The sequence below is a fragment of the Alexandromys fortis genome, unplaced genomic scaffold (genome assembly GCF_014885135.2).
Source record: "Alexandromys fortis isolate MF-2015 unplaced genomic scaffold, M_Fortis_MF-2015_v1.1 scaffold_57, whole genome shotgun sequence".
Taxonomy (NCBI): domain Eukaryota; kingdom Metazoa; phylum Chordata; class Mammalia; order Rodentia; family Cricetidae; genus Alexandromys; species Alexandromys fortis.
The window spans coordinates 1,327,684-1,348,261 of NW_026067941.1; the positions used below are offsets into that span (position 1 = coordinate 1,327,684).

Consider the following 20,578-nt stretch of genomic DNA (forward strand, 5'->3'; position numbering starts at 1 on the left):
TGAAACATGCATCCTGACACAGCCACTTTTCCTATGACAACTCAGACCCACCTCCACAAGGTTCTATTATCAGGTCACCTACAAGTCCCAAGTGCTCAGCTAGTAGTGCTGTTGAAGGTCGGGGGCTTTTAAGAGCTCATCAGTGGCTGCCACAGCAGCACGCACTAACATCAGCAGCATTACCTCTAGTAAGGCTGTTAAAGGAAAGATCCTGACATATACTCAGTCATGCAAGCACCGCTATTAGCAAATGACAGACAAAAGCAAACAATGAAACTTTTCAAGACAACATGGGTTTTTAAATCTTGATCACCTTTCCCCCACTTAATGTTACTGTTACTTCCCAGCTACCAGGCAATAACGACCCTCCCTTCAGATATTTATGGACTGCTGGAAATTTACACTAAGTGGTGTTATTATAACTGGAGCAAACAGGGCTATAGGAAGGCATGCTGTGGAACTCAAATACTAGATCTAGGGGAGTAAGAAGGACAATTCTAGGGAGTTTGTCAAAAGAAAGAACAAAAGTTCAACAATTTATGTCTTTCCAAATCACACACACCCAACTGTAAAGCAATTATGTGAGCTGATGAAATTGTTAATCTGCTGTAGGGATATCATTAACTTCTAAAGCACATACATTAAGAGAAAATACGCATCCTGTGAGTGTCATATTATGCAATTATGAAGGGTCATGAAGCATATGAAAGGAGAGTTCTTTTCTAAATGACTCAGCTGTGTGTGTGTGTGTGTGTGTGTGTGTGTGTGTGTGTGTGTGTGTGTACGTCCCTCCCAGCTTGTGGTGGCTGGAAAGAACAGGGCCTTCAGAGGGAATGGCACTATTAGGAGGTATGGCTTAGCTGGAGTAAGTGTTGCCTTGTTGGAGGAAGTGTGTCACTGTGGAGTAGGCTTTGAGGTCTCACATGTTCAAGCTATACCCAATGTCACAGACTCCTGCCGCCTACAGATCCAGATGTAGAACTCTCAGCTCCTTCTCCAACACCATGTCAGCCTGCCATGATGACAATGAACTAAACCTCTGAAACTGTAAGAGAGTGCCAGTTAAATGGTTTCTTTTGTAAGCGTTCCCACGGTCATGGTGTCTCTTCATAGCAATAGAAACCCTAACTAACACAGGTCTAATGGGCTCGACCAACTGGTATGGGAATGATTAGCGACTGAAGGATGGATTTCTTTGATTTCTGCTAGATCTCCTCCTACTTATGGGTCTCAATTTGCTGGCTTCTTCATTTACAGCCTTCGTCCATGCTGGCTTTGAAAAGTGTCTTAAGAAAGTAAGGTATTAATAATGAGGATATAATCATTGGAATCATTAAAAGATGAAAACTTCAGAGCAATGAAGTATATTTTTAATGTATTTTTCTCCCGGCACATGAATAAACACAGGGAGAGTTCAGGAGAGTTCTGGCACAGGGACTCAAGTCCATGTCAGGCAGGCACTCTGCCACTGAGTTACAGCTCCACTATTTATTTATTTATTGATTGATTGATTGATTGATTGATTTATTTTGTATGCAATATTCTGTCTGTGTGTATGCCTGCAGGCCAGATGAGGGCACCAGACCCCATTATAGATAGTTGTGAGCTACCATGTGGTTGCTGGGAATTGAACTCAGGACCTTTGGAAGAGCAGGCAATGCTCTTAACCTCTGAGCCATCTCTCCAGCCTCAGGCAGCTCCACTCTTTTTTACTTTTTACTTTGAGAGAGAATCTCATGAAGTTGTTCAGGCTGTCCTTGAACATGAGGTTCTCCTGCCCAGCCTCCAGCAGCTAGGATCACATGCCTGAACTACTAGGCCTATGGAATCTGGCCTCTTCTGGCAGTGAACTGGATAGAACTTATGAGCTAACTAACTGATTACAGAAATTTTGATGAGAACTAGCTGAGTTTAGAAAGCTTTCCCACATGTTAGGTCCTCGCCAGTGGCTTTCTACTTTCCAGGTGTCCAGGGAGCACACACACCCACCTGTTTGGCATGATTGACACAGTGCATGTACTGGCTGGCCAGAGCGGAGCAGCTGAGGGTCTGCTGGGTGTTCTGGCGGTAACACTGGAGGATTTTGGTCTGCAGATCTGCACAGACTGGATGATATTCATACCGCCTGAAAACAAAACAAAACAAGGATAACTGATACAGGCATCCTCATTCGTTGTAATGGTCAAGGTTAAAGACTATATAAAACACACAAACATAGGTCCTACAAATGACCAATGTTCCTGCTCTACAGCCTGGTCTGGAAGTCAGAATCTGCCAGCCCCAACTTCTCTCTGGCATACTCACAGCCAGCAGGTCATGAGCTCTGGCCCCTACAGTACAGTCTTTCATACTCACTGTTATTAAAGAAATTCCAAGTATTTACACTTTTTGGATCCAAGTAATGACCTCTAGTCTTTGTGTCTGCATCCCCGGCTCTCTCCCTGCCTTCACAGGTCACCCAGACGTTTCTTTTGTAGTCCACTCTCTATTGCTTCTTAAATGAAGTACAAGGCTAGCAGAGACACTGATCCGGCTCTGCCTGCCTTTTGCCCTTGTTGGACTCTGTCCCTTGCTATGGCTTGGGTAAATTATGCTCAGGGTCCTGTTATGGGTCTCACATCTGTGGTCACAAACTGCTTGTGAGCTGGGAAATGCTTTGCACCCAAATTCTCACCTTTGCCCATGTAACTGAAAACTACCTACTCATCTTTCAATAGAAACAACCTTCTTTGAATAGCTCTGGCTAGTTTTTTGCTCCCATCATCCCACACTAACTTTTCCCTCTGTCCATGTCATAGACTATACAATAATCAAGTGCAATCCACCAGCCTGCATTTACCAGAATGTAAATTCCAAGGAACTGTCTTGCTTTCTTTGTGACATTCACTATTCAGTGTGGATAGTTCTTACCTAAGCCATATAAGAAGCTTGTTGAATGAATAAAACTGGGTAAACAGTTAAAAATCCCCCAGGTTGAATTTTTGCAATATTTACAAGTCTCAGATTTTAGTTGGATTGCTCTCAGTGAATATGCCATGCCAAACATAAATGTTTCCACAAAGCTTTTAATACACACTTGAAAATAATAAGCCAAATGAATTATATAAACAGAAAATATTCTTGTTTGTATGACAGGGGAACTTGAGTTATAAAGACTAACCACACAAAACAACGCAAAACAATCATTAATCTAGGAATTTGTATTTTTTTTAAAAAAATTAGTTAGTTTAATAAAAGAAAGCTTCCAGTCCTATCAGTTCCATCTCTGAAATTTAAATTTGTTATTTCCATATAACCCCGAAGTAGCATTACTTTAAGTTTAATGGGTTCTAAACACAAAAGCCCCAGAGAACACGGGGATAGTTCCCATCAATAAGTAAACCCTTGGGTGACGGTTTGTTTCCTCATTACTTTTACCAAACATGATAAGTTAATGTATGTTTTGCTGGAGTGGAAAAGCAAACCATGTGGCTGTCCCTTAGGCAATCTTCTTCCCACTACCCCAGAAAGGAAGTAGATATACAGGGGAGCAAATGATCCACAGATTTTACCCAACACCGTTTTTACTTTTTCATTCATTACTTTACTACTTTGTCTAATACCTGAGAACAGAACTTAAGTCCAACTCCAGGGGTTTCAATTCTTTTTAAGCCTTTGATGCTCTGGATGTCTGTGGATTTTTCTGGACCTGAGCTTCCCTAATCCCTGACAAATGAACATCAGCATCAAAAAGGAGTCGGCTATGCTTCCAGAAACACAGCCTCCGAAAACCACTGACCAACTGGTGACAGTAAGACCTGTGTCTGGATAAATGTTGAATAAAGTAAGATTAAGCATCAGGTTAGCTGAATGCAGCAAATAAATGGCTGGCAATGCTAACGATTCACACAGGAGAGCTGAGCTATTGTGCTTCTGTCCCAGTGCTGAAATCAGACCAAGGGCAGAGGAAAGGGGGTGGGGAATAAAAATAGGCCCAAGCAGACCCATGACTCTTCACTAGTGATGCACAGGTACTGCACAAACACACATACACACTGTATATATACACACTGCATATACACACACACCTATGTATATATATTTTCAAGACTACCGCAATAGGTAGCTCATTAATGCCACCCCCTCTTTAGAAAGCAACAGTGCAAGTCACACACAAGCACTAATCCTGAGCTGAGCCCTCAGTCATGCAGGTTCAAGTTCATGAGTTATTTATGGTTTGAAGTGTATCAAAATATACTTTTATCACCACAAATCAATACTAGTCCTTGCTTCCAACCCTTGATTTCCTGTCTGGTAGTCTGTTCTCTGTGTGACCATCACCTGAAATCCTTTCTGTATACATTTTAGCCTGTATTGATGACGAGATGCAGAGTGGGGGAAAGAACAGTGGAAATCAGCATAATTGACCCCTAGATCCTCCACAGACTCGGGTCCATTTCTCTTGCATTCATCTGAACGGCGTAGATCTGCATCTGTATTGATCTGCAGGGCATGCTGTGCTGTCCTAATGCACTGTTTTTACTTTGGAAGATGCTAAATGAGATTACCATCCTACATTAGAAGGCCATAAAGCACAAGCCATGGCACCTTCCATTCAGGAAAAGGGCTTCAAAGACATTTCCAATACGCATTATGAGAAGCCCTTCATATAAGCATAGAGTCAGCAACTGACTTCTAGTGGCTGCTTTCATGCCTGCTGAAGGAAAAAGCCACTATTAGGCAAAAATAAGAAAAGGCAGACCTCTAAGATATTTAGGTTGGAAAATTAAATCTTAGTAGAAAAGGACATTTAAACAACTTAAGAAAGCTTGAATGAAGGAATGATAACTGACAAGATAAAAGCAAGATGAGGTCAAATTTGAAAAACACAGGACAGTAGTAAGCAAGACAGTTATCCAAAAATAAGTTGATCCAAAAGGAACTATTAATAACAAAAAACACTTTTTTGGCTTATGAAATCATTGGGAACTTTTAATAGAACCCACCATCTTTCATTTCTTTTACCCTTTTTTTTTTTTTTTTTTTTTTTTTTTTTTTTTGGAGTTTTGAGACAGGGTTTCTCCATAGCTTTTGGTTCCTGTCCTGAACTAGCTCTTGTAGACCAGGCTGGCCTCAAACTCAGAGATTCGCCTGCCTCTGCCTCCCAAGTGCTGAGATTAAAGGCGTGCGCCTCCACCGCCCGGCTTCTTTTACCTTTTATTGGTTATAGTTGCTTTGTTTTTTAAGACAGGGTCTCTTTATGTAGTCCTGGCTATTCTGGAACTTGGTATGAAGACCTGGCTGGCCTTGAACTCACAGAGATCCACCTCCCTCTGTCTCCTGAATGTTGGGTTTCACCCCAACCATATCCTCAGTGCATGGCCAAGGGGCTGGAGGATGGACACAAGGGGAGAACTAGAGTCCCAAATATGAGACCCAAGAACAAAACCCCAGGAGAGCATTCTTCTTCCTGTGGCATTTGGGAGCCAGAAAGACGTTCCCATTGTAGCTAATGCTTAATGACAATACTGAAAAGCATCTAGAAAAATATACTCAGAGGTTTTTCTTATTACATTCACAACATAATTGCTCATAATTGATCCCTTGGAAAAAAGACCAGAAAGAGAGTCAGGCTGTTTCTAATTTTCCAAGGCTTCCGACCACCTGGTGATGACATAAAATTATCACTACCATGTCAGGTTATTTCCTTAGGAGCCTTTCGGGAAGGATGAATTAATTGGTCAAAGAGAGGGGAAACGCTGTAGGTGCGGCTGAGGCTTATGTAAGCAGTACCCAGCAGCCCCTCTCAGGCCCTCAAACGCTGTGACACGGTTACCAGCTCTCTAGCTGTCGGGCCTCACTGATGCCTCTCCCACTTTCATGTTTTAGAATCTTCTTTGATGGGAGTCAGAGCTTCAAATTTCGAAGAAACTACTTATCCACCTTTTTAGCTCTGCTAATATAAACGGCACACAGAATACGCTAACTTCAGAGAAGGAAATGTATGGAGACAGTTCAGAAGAACTCATGTGGTGACAAGCAGTTAGCAGTCAGAATTCTCAAAGCTCTGGGGAACACAAAAGTCATTCACTGTGAGCGCAGACACAAAGAGGATCGTTTCCTTGTATGTTAACCAGGAAGTACCCTGCGAGGGGGAGAAATATGAATTAACGAGACACCTGATGCTAAAGGGAACACTGTTTTCTTAACAGGACCCAACAATGCAGCTTTCATGAGGTCAGATGCTTCATGGAATATGGCTGTGAAATGAAACCTCCCATTCTTAAGGCATAGCCCAAAAGCTATCATTAAATCACACCAAACTGTTCTTTAGATGTTAGTCCAATGGTCAGTAGTGTTGCTTTTTCCAAAAAAAAAAAAAAAAGACTATGCCAATACATAAATGTTACTATTTTTCACCATTCATAATAGAGTCATCACAAAATTCAATGAAAAGAAAGGATTTAAAATGCAGTCAGTTTATTACATTTTCACTGTACTTTACCTTATGGTATCCTCATATTAATTTTCACAATAAAATGTAAACAGTCTCTTCCTAATAATGCAGGATCCAAAAAATTTCAAGCATATCTGGCATTCTTAGTACCTGCTAACCATTTCATGAATGATGTCTCTGTCTGAGCTTTACTCAAATTTTCATAATTACACATTAGAGGCCAAAGACCGCTAACAGGAGCCTTCTGTGTTTTCCATTTTTTCCACAAGCATCTTGTGATGTAATATCTTAAACCCTGACAATTACTAATGCAGTGTCAACTACTATGCTGCTGTCTGTCATCACAACACAAAGATAGTCAGGATCCCCTGCCAGCATAAGACTAAGTGGCATGGATCGCAACTACAAACGGCTCAGTACTTAGATCAGAGGTTCTCAACTTTTCTAATACTGCGACCCTTTATTACAGCTCATGTTGTGGTGACCCCAACCATAAAATCATTTTCATTGCTACTTCAGAACTGTAATTTTGCTAATGTTATGGATTATAATGTAAATATTTTTGGGCATATAGGTTTGCCAAGGGGTTAAGGGCTACAGGTTGAAAAGTACTGACTTAATTTAACAGCCAGGCTGACAGGCAGACCACTACTCATAATGAGTGCTCACCATTAGACCAGTACTGTCGGCCTCGGTGTCCTAAGGGTGCACACCATTAGGCCAATGAAGAGATGTTCCAGGACATAAGCTGAATCTACAGAGGACACTGAAGGAGACAAGTAGCCTTACACAGCCCAGTGTTCCTACGTGAACAGCTTAGTAAGAGGGCAGCCCTGTTAACCGTACTATCATATTAAAGACAAGCACAGCCCTGCCTCTTATCTGACACTTTATAAAGCAACTCTTTAATTAGATGACTGGGAACATGACAACCTAAGCGTACATGATACATCAGCCCCAGCTTCTCCTTAAATACGTGTATCTGTATAACACACAGAACTGAAGCTGACGCTAGTTCAAAGTCATCTTAACCCATGGCTTTATGACTTACTTCCATTTCTCCATGATGCTACTTTGAAATGTTCACAATACTGGTTCAAGTATGGAAAATATGAGGATCTGGTTGATTCATGAATTCTTTCATCCACTCAGTCACTCTTACTACAAAATGATTAATCCAGAAATGATTACTGAGAACTTATTACATGTCAAACACGGTAGCAGTTGATGAATGAGATGTGAACTTGCCAACAGTCTAGAACAGAGGTGTACTTGAGGCTTAAAATGTGACCCAAGGATAATGGTATAAACACAGCACCAGGCATTGACAGAGGCCTGGTTTGGAAAATAGCCAAATAGTATTCCAGAGGACAAACTTAGCACTGGCAAACAGGAACTAAGAGCTGACTCTAAGAACCCTTAGGCTATTTTTCAAGGCCACAGGGAAATTGTCCAATGTACCTAAACTATAGAGATTTTGAACTTGGGTTGTAAATACATCCATAACCATATGACAGTAAGCCTTCTAAATGCTCTGCTTTCCCTCAGAAAAGTTTTGACTGTGTAGTTATGGTATGTGTTAACACAGGCTCAGTCTGCAGAGGTGGGAGCAGCTGTGTGCAGTAAGAACTTAGATGTCCTAAGTCAACCAGAGATTCCACACAGACATAAGCAGAAACCAAGTTTCATACCCACCAAGAATGATGTCAAGGCTCGGCAGAAGCTGAGTTTAGACAGACTGGTGGTAAATTTTTAATTGGTAGGGCTCTTCAGCATTTGTTATTTTCCCTACCAGAAAAGTGCCTTCTGGAACCTTCCTATGGGCTATACTGATGTTATCATGAAGAAGAAAACCAGGTAATTCAGTTTTTGGTCAATGACTAAATTTGGATAAATTGGGGACTGTAGAAGGGTCTAGGGGCACAGAGTAACTGACTAAAATTAGAAGAGAATTCTGGAGAAAAAAATAAATTATACTGGTCATTTAGAGGAAAACAGAAGGAGTGGCTGAGCACACCACTCAAGCAACAGGAAGACACAGGAAAGAGATCATGACCAGGGCAGTAGAGTGCACACCATTAAAGTTGCTCAGAGACAACTTTAATCCCAAGATCTTCAAGAGCACCACCCTTCATCCCTCCAGTCTTCCTGAAGACGGTCCTCCAGTTCATAAGAGAGAACTGGGGAAACGTGATGACAGGTGTCAAAGGGCTGTAGTTCTGGCAGTCTTACAGCTTTTTCTATTTTCACTGGCCATGTGTTTGCATGCTGCATGCGTGTACATGTGAGTGCCTGTGCAGGCCTGGAGTGCATGGTGGGTGTCTTGCTCAACTGTTTTCCACTCCCAGCTGTCTCTCTCACAGCACTAAGATTACCTGTACACTCCGCCACTGACACCCAGGTTTTTCTAGTGAGCGCTGGTGAACTGAACCTCAGGTCGTCTTGTTTGTGTAACACTTTACTGATCCATTTCCCCCAGACTTCTGAGTTTTTCTAACACAGGATGCTTGCAATGAAAGGTTGATCTTCTAAGAAAATTATTAAACACAACTTCCCAAGCTGCTCTTTCCACACCTACTTCACCTGTCTAATTAAATCCTTCTAATCACTGGAATTTGCCTAGTGCAACACTGGAGAGCCACAAATCTCCTTGTTGGACAGTATGGAATCAGCACTCTGGGCTTAAACAGTTACAAACACCCTTACGATAAGCTTCTAATTAAAAAAAAGAATTACTCTTTGGGATGAATTTTTAAATACTCCTCTGCTATGGGAAGACGGGATGGGAGTAACTGGTGAAATCTCAGTTACCCGTGCACACTGGTGTCTCTACCTTTTCCCTGCTATGATCAAATTTAAGCAAGTACTTTTAATATCAAGACATGAATAGCTTAAGTTAAAAAAATTTAAAAACTGTCACATATCTCAATGAAGACTGTGACATATCCTAAAAAAAAAAATTAGGATAAGAGCAGCATTTAAGTCCATAGTGAGAGTGTTGCATCACTTCCATGGTACTTTCTTTCACTACATTTTAGAAGCAAGATCCAAATACCAGATAGACACTGGAAGGAATGTATGGGGCTTCCTTTGCTGAAAAAGCTGCAAATGTATTTATTTTAGTGACAAGTGAAGGCTAAAAAAAATTACCCAGATTGATTTGCCCTTTAAGTGTCAAAGTGTTGACAATGTAGGGTGGAGGAGGCGGCAGTCGGGAAGAGGGCAGAGTCAAGCCTTCTGTCTTCCTTCCATCTGTTTGGACTGTTCAAATGAGAGGATGCTTAGGTCTGTCACTAGAATAGGGAGACCACCCATGGATACAGGGCTGTCAGGCAGACAGAATGTCACATAGGCACGACAGTTGTAGACACTAAGTAGTGGGCAGTGAGAAGTTTATTCTTCTGAGGTTAGACATTGTCAAAGTCACACGGAGACAAGGTACCCTGAGTGTTAAGGGAACACTGCAAGTGGTAAGTGTCACAACTGCTCTGAGAAGGAATGCTCAGCTCTAGACTCTTGGAAGAGAAGAGGCAGGATTTTAGAAGGCCTCTAATTAAAGGGTAAGAGGTACAGTCACCAGGGCCTGTGTGAGCCAAGGTCTGGGCTCAAGATTCGTCTGTCTAGAATGTTCAGAGCTTTCAGAGTGTCATGGTTTGTTGCATTAGGAGCGGCGGGGCTGCGTCCCTGGCACCCGGCCGCCCGCATGGCTAGTTTATGCCCCGAAATAATTACACGGAAACTGTATTCTTTCAAGCACTGCCTGGCCTGGCTAGTTCCAGTTTCTTATTGGTTAGCTCTTACATATTGTTCTAACCCATTTCTAATATTCTGTGTAGCCCACGAGCTGGCTTACCAGGGAGGATCTTAACCTGTGTCTGTCTGGAGCTGGAGAATCATGGCGACTCCCTGACTCAGCTTCTTTCTCCCACAATCCTGTTCTGTTTTCTCCACCCACCTAAGGGTTGGCCTATCAAGGGGCTTAGGCAGTTTCTTTATTAATAAGAAATCACTCCCACATCAATGGTTGGGGTAGGGTGGGGATGAAGGAGGTGGTGCTGAGCAGGAAGTGGCTAGCTATGGGGAGTATGATAATACAGTCCAGGCTTTATTACGCAGGAGAACGGAAACTACTGGCCTTTCTAAACAATGAAAAAGTTGTTCTAACATGAATGACTGGAACAGATGTGGATGTATGTGTAGGTCTACCAGTTGGTTCATGAAGTAGTACATATATGTAAAGATGAAACAGGTTACTAAGAGGAATGGGGCAAGGAGACAGAAGACAGGGAGGACTGCTGAGTCTTGTCAACAGCTATGATGGGAAGGATCAGGGAAGGAAGATGGAAACGGCTGAGAACTGAGAATGGAGAGGTAATGGCACAGTGCAGCATCATAAGGCTGGGATGGAGTTCCATGATAGAAAAGACAGTTGAAAAGAATGAAAGTGAGGGCTGGAGAGATGGCTCAGAGGTTAAGAGCATTGCCTGCTCTTCCAAAGGTCCTGAGTTCAATTCCCAGCAACAACATGGTAGCTTACAACCATCTGTAATGGGGTCTGGTGCCCTCTTCTGGCCTGCAGGCATACACACAAACAGAATATTGTATACATTATAAATAAATAAATTAAAAAAAAAGAATGAAAGTGATAAAGGGCCAGGGAATGTGGTCCCCAGCAATCTGGAGAGAGAACAGGACACACATCACACGACAGTAGCCAGATGGCAGGGAAGTGGGTAAGTGGTGGAGCAATAGAGGTTGTGACTTAGGGTGGATCAGACTGTTCAGTATACCGGGGTACTTGGGAGATAAGGGAGAGGGTTACCAGCCGCAGAGAAGCTTTCATATGTTCCATCTTACAATGGCCAAATCTGAAAGGGAGGGATTAAGCCTGGCTGGAGATGATTGCAGAGATGACAGACATCCCGTAGGATTTGGAAGAACAAGGCTGCCTTGTAGGTCAGAGGTGAACTAGGGGAGCATTCCAGTCAGAAAGTGAAGGCGTTTCCCATTAGACATCTTTCTATACAAAGCAAATACACCCAGAGCAAGGGCCATCTGCCGCTGGCTCCTAGCTGCTGCTTTGCTCCTGTATGGAATGCCTAGTATTTCTAGTTAACGTCTCACTCTCAGCTACCATAATTAATAGCTGGGTAATGGTTAATGGGAAATGGAGAAAATCTGGCACAAAATACATTAGAAAAATAGGAGTTTATAGATATTGGTCAACCATGATTTATTTATTCTGTGTATGCTCATGATGTGCGCAAATTCAATTTAAAATCATATAACATCTATATGCTGATAAATGCAGGAAATACTTTTTTTAAAAAAAAAAAAAAGCAAAAAAGCAATTGGAACTAGCAGCTGTTTCCCAGGAGGAAAAATGGATAGGCGGCTAGAATCAGTACAGAGGTTTACTTTCGCATATGACAGTTAAAATTTCCATCATGTGCACGGATCGCTCGTAAGGAAATATGTCATCTAAAACGCAATGGTCTATTACCGAGAGACATTCTGTATGACCTGGGAAGCTGCTGCAGAAAGCTTGTGTCCCTCCCCTGGACGCCGAGGCACAGGAATTCCTAACCATGACATCTGCCTGCGTGGGCTTCATGGCACTGAGTTAACCCTGAGACAATAGGTGTGAAACTCACAGTTCCACCAAGACAAACCTTAAACTTGAGAGTAACTCATACTGGCTCCAATTTGCATTAACCTTCAGCACAAATCTGGTATAAATCCTTCAGATTTAATATCACAGCAACTTTATAAGAAAAATAGAAATAACCCAATTAGCAAAGTCACAGGTCAAGGCACCGGTAACAGTTTACCAACAAACTTAGAAAAGCCTGGGGCTTCCTCCACCTGTGGAATTCTTCCTAGTTGGTCTTTTCTGATTTATCATCCCCTTTCCTCTCCTAATTCTTAGTAATTCCAAAGCTCTGATCTCTGACTCACTCCACCATTTCTGGTGAAGTCTTCTTTCCTTTTCTATGTGTGCAGAGTTGATTTTTTTTGTTTGTTTTTTGAAATAGGGTTTCTCTGTGTAGCTTTGGAGGGAACTCGCTCTGTAGACCAGGCTGATCTCAAATTCACAGAGATCCGCTTGCCTCTGCCTCCCAAGGCACCACTTTCTACCACCCTCTTCCAGGCTTAGCCGCTCCCAGAGCTCAGGCTGCAGCTCACTAAGTTCTGTCAGACAGAGCAGTCACCCTTCAGAACAGAGCTAGAGCTGCCGGTGCTTTCTGAGTCCCTCTCCTGGTGAGATTTCTATACTAAGCATCAAGCTAGACCTGACTTGTTCTATTTGCTTACAGAAAAGCCCTTTACCAGTACTCACAACTAAACCTAGGACCTAAGCAGGTGCTCCACCACTGGGCTACACCCACCACTGCCCCTCCCTCCTTTCCCTCTTCCTATTTTTATCAGTTACAATTCTATCACAGTTATCTTGCCTGCAACTTTGGTATGTTTGCTGTTGTGGTTATTAGCTCTTCCCCTGAAATGATTTTTACTTCTATCCCTTCCTTAGTTTCCCCCACCCTTATACTAGCCTATTGTGCATTGCATTTCTGAGGCAGCCTCCTACACTCTCTCTGCCCTCAAATGCCTCGTTCATCCTCATTAACATGAATTCTCACTGAATAGCCCACAAAATGCCAACCAGGACTCTCCTTTCCCTCCATGCCCTGAAGCTTATATTATTTCCCATGTAGCTCGTATATCCCTTGCCTCCTCACAAGTTTCTATTGTGGTAAAGGGAGAAAGAAAAAAAAAAAAAACCCAAAACACGAGCTTCCACTAAGTCCCTACTTACCTATTCTGGCCTCATAGTGAAAGCACAGGTGGTGACATTTACAAGGTTGTTTTCAGATACAATCCAATATGAAGCAGTCTAACAGCCAAGGAGCACAGCTACCCATATTCCTAACGTCCACTTCCCAAGTCATGCTATAAAATTACAAAATCATTCTTTGGATTGACTTTAGTCTTCTCTCATGGGTAAGGGCACTATCTGCAGCAGCGATGAGTTTCCAGAGGAACTAAATTCATTTCAAAAGGTTGGACATGGAAGTTTTCTAAAGAAAGTGCCCAAGTAACATAATTCTGTACAAAATGCCTTGCACCGGGGAAACTGAGCGTTTGAAATTTTAACCTTTATCCCCACAAATCCCTGGGAATGAGAAGACAGTCTCTTTGTACTTGAAAAATGGATCCTTAACCAAGCCAGAGGGAAACTGAGAATGCAAAATGGCAATTAACAACAGTTCATCTCTAGTATTAATTGCAACTAATCACACATGGTAACACTACTAATTTTTGGCAGTACATTCGTAAGTCAAGTGGTTACTATTATTTCCCAAACTGTTCCATAAATCAAATATAAAAATTAGAGGAAAATATTCCCTCAGAGTATTTTGTGGCTAACTAAAGTAAAATTTAGATATGAGAGTATAAGCAGAATGAGCCACATATGCCTCTATGAACAACCACACAACAATTCTGGAATAAAAAAAACTATTATACTTTTTTGGTTCTGATTAACCATAGGATTGAGGACTGATGTCACAAGAAGGCATTAATCTCTAGTGCATCATAGAATCTCATCTCTTGTGTTGCATAAATGGATTTAAGCATTTTTAGACGGCAGGCAAGATTAAGAAAATTGGCTTAACATTTTACACTGCTGCTGAATCTTGAAAGAAACAAGGTAACTATGAAGTATAGAACAACAATCCACCACACAATTTCTTTATATATGCTCAGCCTGAATCTTGGGCTACACTTCAGGGACGAATTTCAGTAACTCCCTCCTAAGCATGTAATGATGTATCATGGCAGGACCAAGTCCACGTCTCGACTAGATTGTCCACGCTCAGCTCCGTTAGTTCTACATCTCCTCAGGGGTTAGGGGTTCTGACTCAGCAGTATTGATCTATGCCGTCACACACAGCCCCAAGCCGAGTGCCCTTTCATACAGCTTTCCGGTTGACCGTCTCTGGAGTTGTCCACTATGCCATTGCATTTCTGGGCTGCACTCCTCTCGCATTATGACGTTCATTACAAACGTTCATGTTCAGGCCAGCCTCCTCAGAGCTCCCCACTGGCCTTCCATCTTGTTGCTGACCAATGGCTGGGTCTCTTATTTCATAAATAACAGACAGAAGTCAAAAGACAACACCCTCCCCTTTCCATCACAGTTTGCATCTGAGCCCAGCTTCTCTTGAGAGAATTTCTGAGGAAAGGCCATTCCTGCAGGTGGATCCAATTATCACCTGATCTTCTCCCAATCCTAGTGGGATTCTATGAGACTGTTCTCTTCCGGCATTTTCAGCCTCTTCCTCTCCTGGGTCATTTCTACCAGCAGGACACTATTCTCTGGAGCAGTGTCACCAAAGAGAAATTTCTGTAACAATGGGTTTGTTCTAAATCTATGCTGCCCAACACACAGTCGTATGTGGCTGATGAGCATCTAAACTATGCCTGTAAGAAAGCAATGTAAAGCTTATTTAATTTTAATAAATTTGAAGCTAGACAGTCACTTGTGGCTAGTGACACAGCCTTAAGAAAAATCTCTATCCTTCCTATGGCTGCTTCTGCTTCCACCCACTCTCTGTGGCCTACACCACAGTGGTTTGTTTCCACACAACCATTCAACAGAATGACTCGAGTTAACATCAGAGACCAAAAATCCAGTGTCTTTTGGTAGATATTATAGAACTGAAAACCTAGTGAGTTTACCCCTCTTTCTTGCCTGCTCTTCTTGCCAGTTTCCCACCACGGCAGCATGATCAATACCCAATTGGTTCTAGATTATTCCCCGTTCTTTAGTCATTGGCTATGATAGCAAAAACACAGGACCCAATATCTAAAACAAAATGTTCAAATCTGTTCCTCACTGAAGCAGCTTGGACCATTTGCTTAATCTCTTTAAGGTGAAGCTTCTCTACCAATTTCTACCAATGAAAATTGCTCCGAAAAATAGTCAAATAAGGCTTATGCGTGCAACATAATGTTTGGCACACAATGAGTTTTTAGTGAACATTATAATTTCAATGAATACATTTCTATACCCTGGGAGTCTATTAGTTTATCAACTGAAATCCAAAGAAAAGTAGGCACCCACTTTCACAAGGCAACCCCAACAAAGCATTGGGCTACAAACAACCCAAGAGCTGGTGACCCCTATATAACCCGAAGGTGCCTACTGAGTCCGAGTGCTGTCAAAAGATGGTTACTGTACATGTGCTGGCTAGAGGGAGTAAAAGGCTGCATTCCTGTTAAACTCAAATTTCCAGCATGTGATTTATAATTAACACAAACCTATATGCTTTTTCTTTCCTCAACTAAGTTCTCATGGGGAGCAACATTCCTCCCTATGAATAAATGGAATTGTATTTGAAGTAATTACACTTGGCACAGATCTGCCCACTGCTGGTGGCACGGTTGCTACTTGTGACTAGGCAGTGAGGGGAATTCAGCAGAATTGATGGTAAACTGCTTTAATTTGCTTTCATACTAGCAGAAGCCTGTCTAAAATAAGTTGAATATTTTGAGAATAATAAATACCACACAGTTAAAGTTCTATTGCCATTAAGCCAGTATTCAAACATGCTAGAAACTGGTTTTCAGCCACTTTCAGAGAGTTCCTGGATCTTCAGGGTCATAAATGTCATTATGTAAAGTCAGGCAGGCAGTCTTCAGCAGGAGGTCCAGAAGTGCCAATTTTAATTAAAAGGTTGGCTGCCATTTCTGTGTTTATGTGGTAAGGCTGGTTCTTCCCTAGCTCTGCCCAGGAGCTGTAACCACCAAAGGGCACTGCTGAAATGGCTGTAGGCGGTGTTCTGGTTTGATGTGGCATGTCTCCCATATGCTCATATGTGTGAACATGGGTCCCAGTTGGTTTGTTTGGAAGGTTGTGGAATCCTTAGGAGGCAGAGACTCTATGGAGAAAGTGAATCACTGGGGACAGAGGTTTTGAGGGTTTACTGCCTTGCCCTACTTCCTGTTTTACTCTGCTTCCTGTGGATGCAGGACTACCGCCTCCTGATCCTGACACTGGGCACTCTCTGCCACATCTCCCAACCACAAAGGACTATATCCCCTGAAGCAGTAAGCTAAAATAAAGACTATCTTAGCAGCTACTTTGGCCAGGGTATTTTATAATAGCAACAAGAAAGTAAGATTAGATGGCTTGATGATGACAGTTGAGATCCGTGGCTCTGCGGCCTGTTCATAAACAGTGACAGGGAAGAGGGGCTAGAAGGAGTCTCCACGTACTGTGGTTAGCTGCCAAGAAAACCTAGACAAAAGTTAAAGGACTTCCAGAAGCTGCAGGAGTGACTTTGGTGAAGGATGAATTAGAACTCAGAGCCTATATAATAAAGTCAGGATATTTGTGGAGTCATTACTGTTCAAAAGTTAACTGGTGAAAAGCCTGTATAATTTGGTTCAGACTATAAAATAGTATTGTAGACTCATCTGCCTGACAGGACCAATGTATACCACCAGGCATGGCTGACTAATGACAGCAGTAACCCCAGTGTGAGTTTGGACTGAAAAGCCTAAAAAGGGAAACATGTCAATTGCTGCTCTGGATTGCAATTCAGTTTAAGGTGAGAAAAAGCAGTATGGCTATCTAAATTGAATAATTACTGAGCTAATTATCATCACTGCCATACATAATGAAATAAAGTACAAGGGCTCTTATCAAAGCTTTTTAACATGGTGGCAAATCAATTATAAAACTAATGTCTGTCAAATACCACCGAATCCACTTTTTGTATTCACTATAAGTAGCAGTATTTTGACTGAAGGGATATTTAAGAAGCAGTGCCTATCCCGTCTGCAGTACTTAGGAGAGAGGTCATGTGACCGAAGTCTTACTTCCCTACTTGTAAGCTGTGGCTTCTGCCTATGAGACTGATAAATGCACAGAGGATTGGTATCTTCCCTGTTTTACAAATGCCGAGCACCACAGAATGCTAATATACTCTGATATTACAAACCAAACAGCAGGTATGACTGCACACGTAGGCTGTTCTAGCAACAGCTGTTTCTGATTACTTTTTAAAGCCTTTCAATACTAGTCACAGTTTCACTGGTCTCGGGTCACAGGAAATGACTGACAACAGGCTGTATCAGTACACGAAGTAACAAAATAGAGCCCTTGTTTGAGGTTTTTCATTTCCCCAAACCTCGTTCCTGGGAAAAGAGCTGGAAGGGACCCAAGATCAAACATCAATGCTTTTGGTTTTCCTCCTTCCTTTTTATCTATCCCATACTTCCTATTTCTGGTGAGGCGCCATTAATTACAGGGTAAAGAGATATGCGTGTACACTCCTGGTGCACAACAGCACGCAGGATTGCTTACCTTATGCCAATGACAGACATCACTAGTCAATCCCTGACTCTTTCAGGTAGAGGTCCCTCTGCTGTCGCTGTTGTCTTGGGCATGGACTCTTTAGGCTTTGTATTTTTCTCTGGCCCTTCAGTTAAGGCTGAGCCTTTGTAACGTCAAAATTCTTGAGAAGCCTGGCTCTTTTCCAGAAAGCACTTCGTCATATAAAACCCTGAAGGATTCTGAGAGTATGAAAGGGAACAGATAATGCCCAGCTCTCTGAGAGGGAGGCAAAGCCACAGAAAAGTCTAGGCTTAGCAGCGGATTTCTTCACTTCCTAGAGGAAAGAGTGGGTTCCCATGAATGTTTAAGGCTCGGTCTTAACTGTGCCTGTTCTGAAAGCTGATGTGAAGCTGAGATATAGCATTTACCCCTTTAAAGCATGTGTTAGAGAAGAGTTTCCTGACAGGCACTAGGCTGCTGTCATGAGCACGGGAGGAGCATCTTCCCATACATAACACATGGTCATTTGGCTTTAGATTTAATGATTCTGTCTCTCCAGAACTCTTAATGACACCATCTTACATCCAACCCCCGTCATTTGGCTCTCCAAACCAGAGAGTAGGGCTTCCCAGGCACCATCTTGCTGTCATCATGGTCCAAATGTTACTCTCCCCAGCTGCTGTCGTGCATCTTCCTCTATGGCAGGGGCTTGCCTGATCATTCCCAGCTATTCCAGGACCAGAAGTCTTCTGGATCCTGGGAGGCTCTCACGATCACCTGCGCGAGCCAGCGCCAGGCTGTGTTCTCAGGAGTGATGGATGCATATTTCTGTCCCATAGCCTTTCATTCTGTTGCTTGGGAGAAAAGCCTTTCACATGCACACAGACCAAAGTCAGAGAGCAAAATCTTGCTAGAACTTAAGTCAATAAAAGACACAGAAAGCCTCAAACTAACCAACCAACCAAATAAAAACTGTATGTTACTGAACTAAAGGCAGATTCAACTATGACTACAAGTGGCTGTGAAGACAGTGGCACAAAGGACACCTCTGCTCACCTGGAGCTGCGTCAAAGCCGCTGCTTTTGTGCACATGTGCCTGTCACTGCTCTTCCCAGCTGCCGGGACTGAAGAAATGCTGCCTGCGGCAGACAGCCAGGAGAACTGTTGTAAGGACTTGTGAGGATTTGTGTTAATTTTACTGGGGTCCAAAGCTGTTTCTACTTTTTGGCATTACCCATAATGTCTTTGTCCACATGATCAATAGAGAGCCTTCCTCTGGGACTATCTTCACTTAAAGGAAAACACAGTAGCTGTTATACACATCAAGGTATGACTAGAATGTGTGAGACTGTAGACTTTTTAATCACACAAAAAGCTCTCGAACAAAGTACACTGAAGAGAAAAACAGACACAAAGTGACTATGTTCCTTGGGGATGAAAGTCTTATTGAGCACGAAGATATAGGTGCCACTTTCTAGATAAGCCACCTGCTACCACTTGGAAGTGCCCCAGATACTCAAAAGCCAGAGTTTCAGAGGACTGCTATCTCTGGGGTTTATATGGGAGTGAGCAGGCCCACGTACTCAGAGGCAAAACCATGTGTAATTACTTGATGGCTGTCCCCTTGGAATAATGAACCAATCACATCCATCATTTAAATGATGACTAGTACCATGCTGCTAGCCACAGCTAGGGAGAAACATTTGGAGCATGAAGTGCAATTCCCCTGTATGCTGTGAATATGTTTTATTACCATTGGTAATAAAGAAGCTGTTTCGAGCAATGGCTTAGCAGAGCAAAGCTAGGCGGGAAATCTGAACAGATACATATTTACACACACACACACACACACACACACACACACACACACACACACGGGCAGAGAAAAGCAGACACCATGTAGCTGCCGAAGGAGACAGACACCAGACCCTTATCTGTAAGTCACAGGCTTGTGCCGATAAATAGATTAGTAGAAATGGGTTAATATAAGATGTAAGAGTTAGCTAGGAATATGCCTGAGAAATTGGCCAAAAAGTGCTGTAATGAATATAGTTTCTGCGTGGTTATCCGGGTCTGAGCGGTTGGGAAACAAACAAGCAATATCCATCTGCAGAGAACCCTGCCACACCCAAGCAGGAGTGAGCAAGTGACTCAGTCCTTTCATAGGGTCGCATATTGCTCAGAGGGCTTGATCCATCTAAAGCAGGGAACAGAGTGTGACAGGGCAACAAACCTCACTATAGTTTGTTATTATCTGCAACAATATACTACTGCAAGTACTGTGGTGTGAAGTCTTCTTCATGTGGGAAACCGTCCACAAATACAAACAAAAACTGACACCAGACAGCTCCCAAGGCGCCTTTGCAGTTGTGCACCTTCACAGATGTGTCCATGATGTGGCAGGACCACTCCACTCCACTCCACAGTGAGGCCACTACTAATATATGCAAGGGGTGGCCTGAGAGGTGGGAAGAATAATGGCTTTCTTGTCCTTACACATGCAGGAGTGTCTCCTTGGTGCCAACAGACTCACAGAGCAGACAGTGCAGACCTCATGGGAAAGAAGGGAGGTGGGCTTCTGCAGGAAGAAAACCTGTTATACAACATTTAATTGGCATTCTTGGTAGAGACCAACCTGGCTTGAAGAATTCATGTTTCCAGGTTCAACTAGAAAATGTTAATGAGACATACTTTTTTTTAAAAAAATATAAATTTGTCTACATCAACAGAAGCAAAAACAGGCCTCAAGTCAGCAAAAGTCAAGAAACTTTCAAGTCTCACTAATCATTCTGTGACAA

At 42.5% G+C, this 20,578-nt stretch overlaps 1 protein-coding gene across 1 annotated transcript in view; it reads right to left on the reverse strand.

The window, feature by feature from the left end:
• Nucleotides 1-20,578, reverse strand: part of Chchd3 (coiled-coil-helix-coiled-coil-helix domain containing 3) — a 268,002-nt gene that overhangs the window by 9,246 nt on the left and 238,178 nt on the right. The window contains exon 7 of the mRNA XM_050148075.1: nt 1,990-2,125. Coding sequence (XP_050004032.1) covers nt 1,990-2,125 — 136 coding nt within the window. The remainder of the gene's footprint in view (nt 1-1,989; nt 2,126-20,578) is intronic.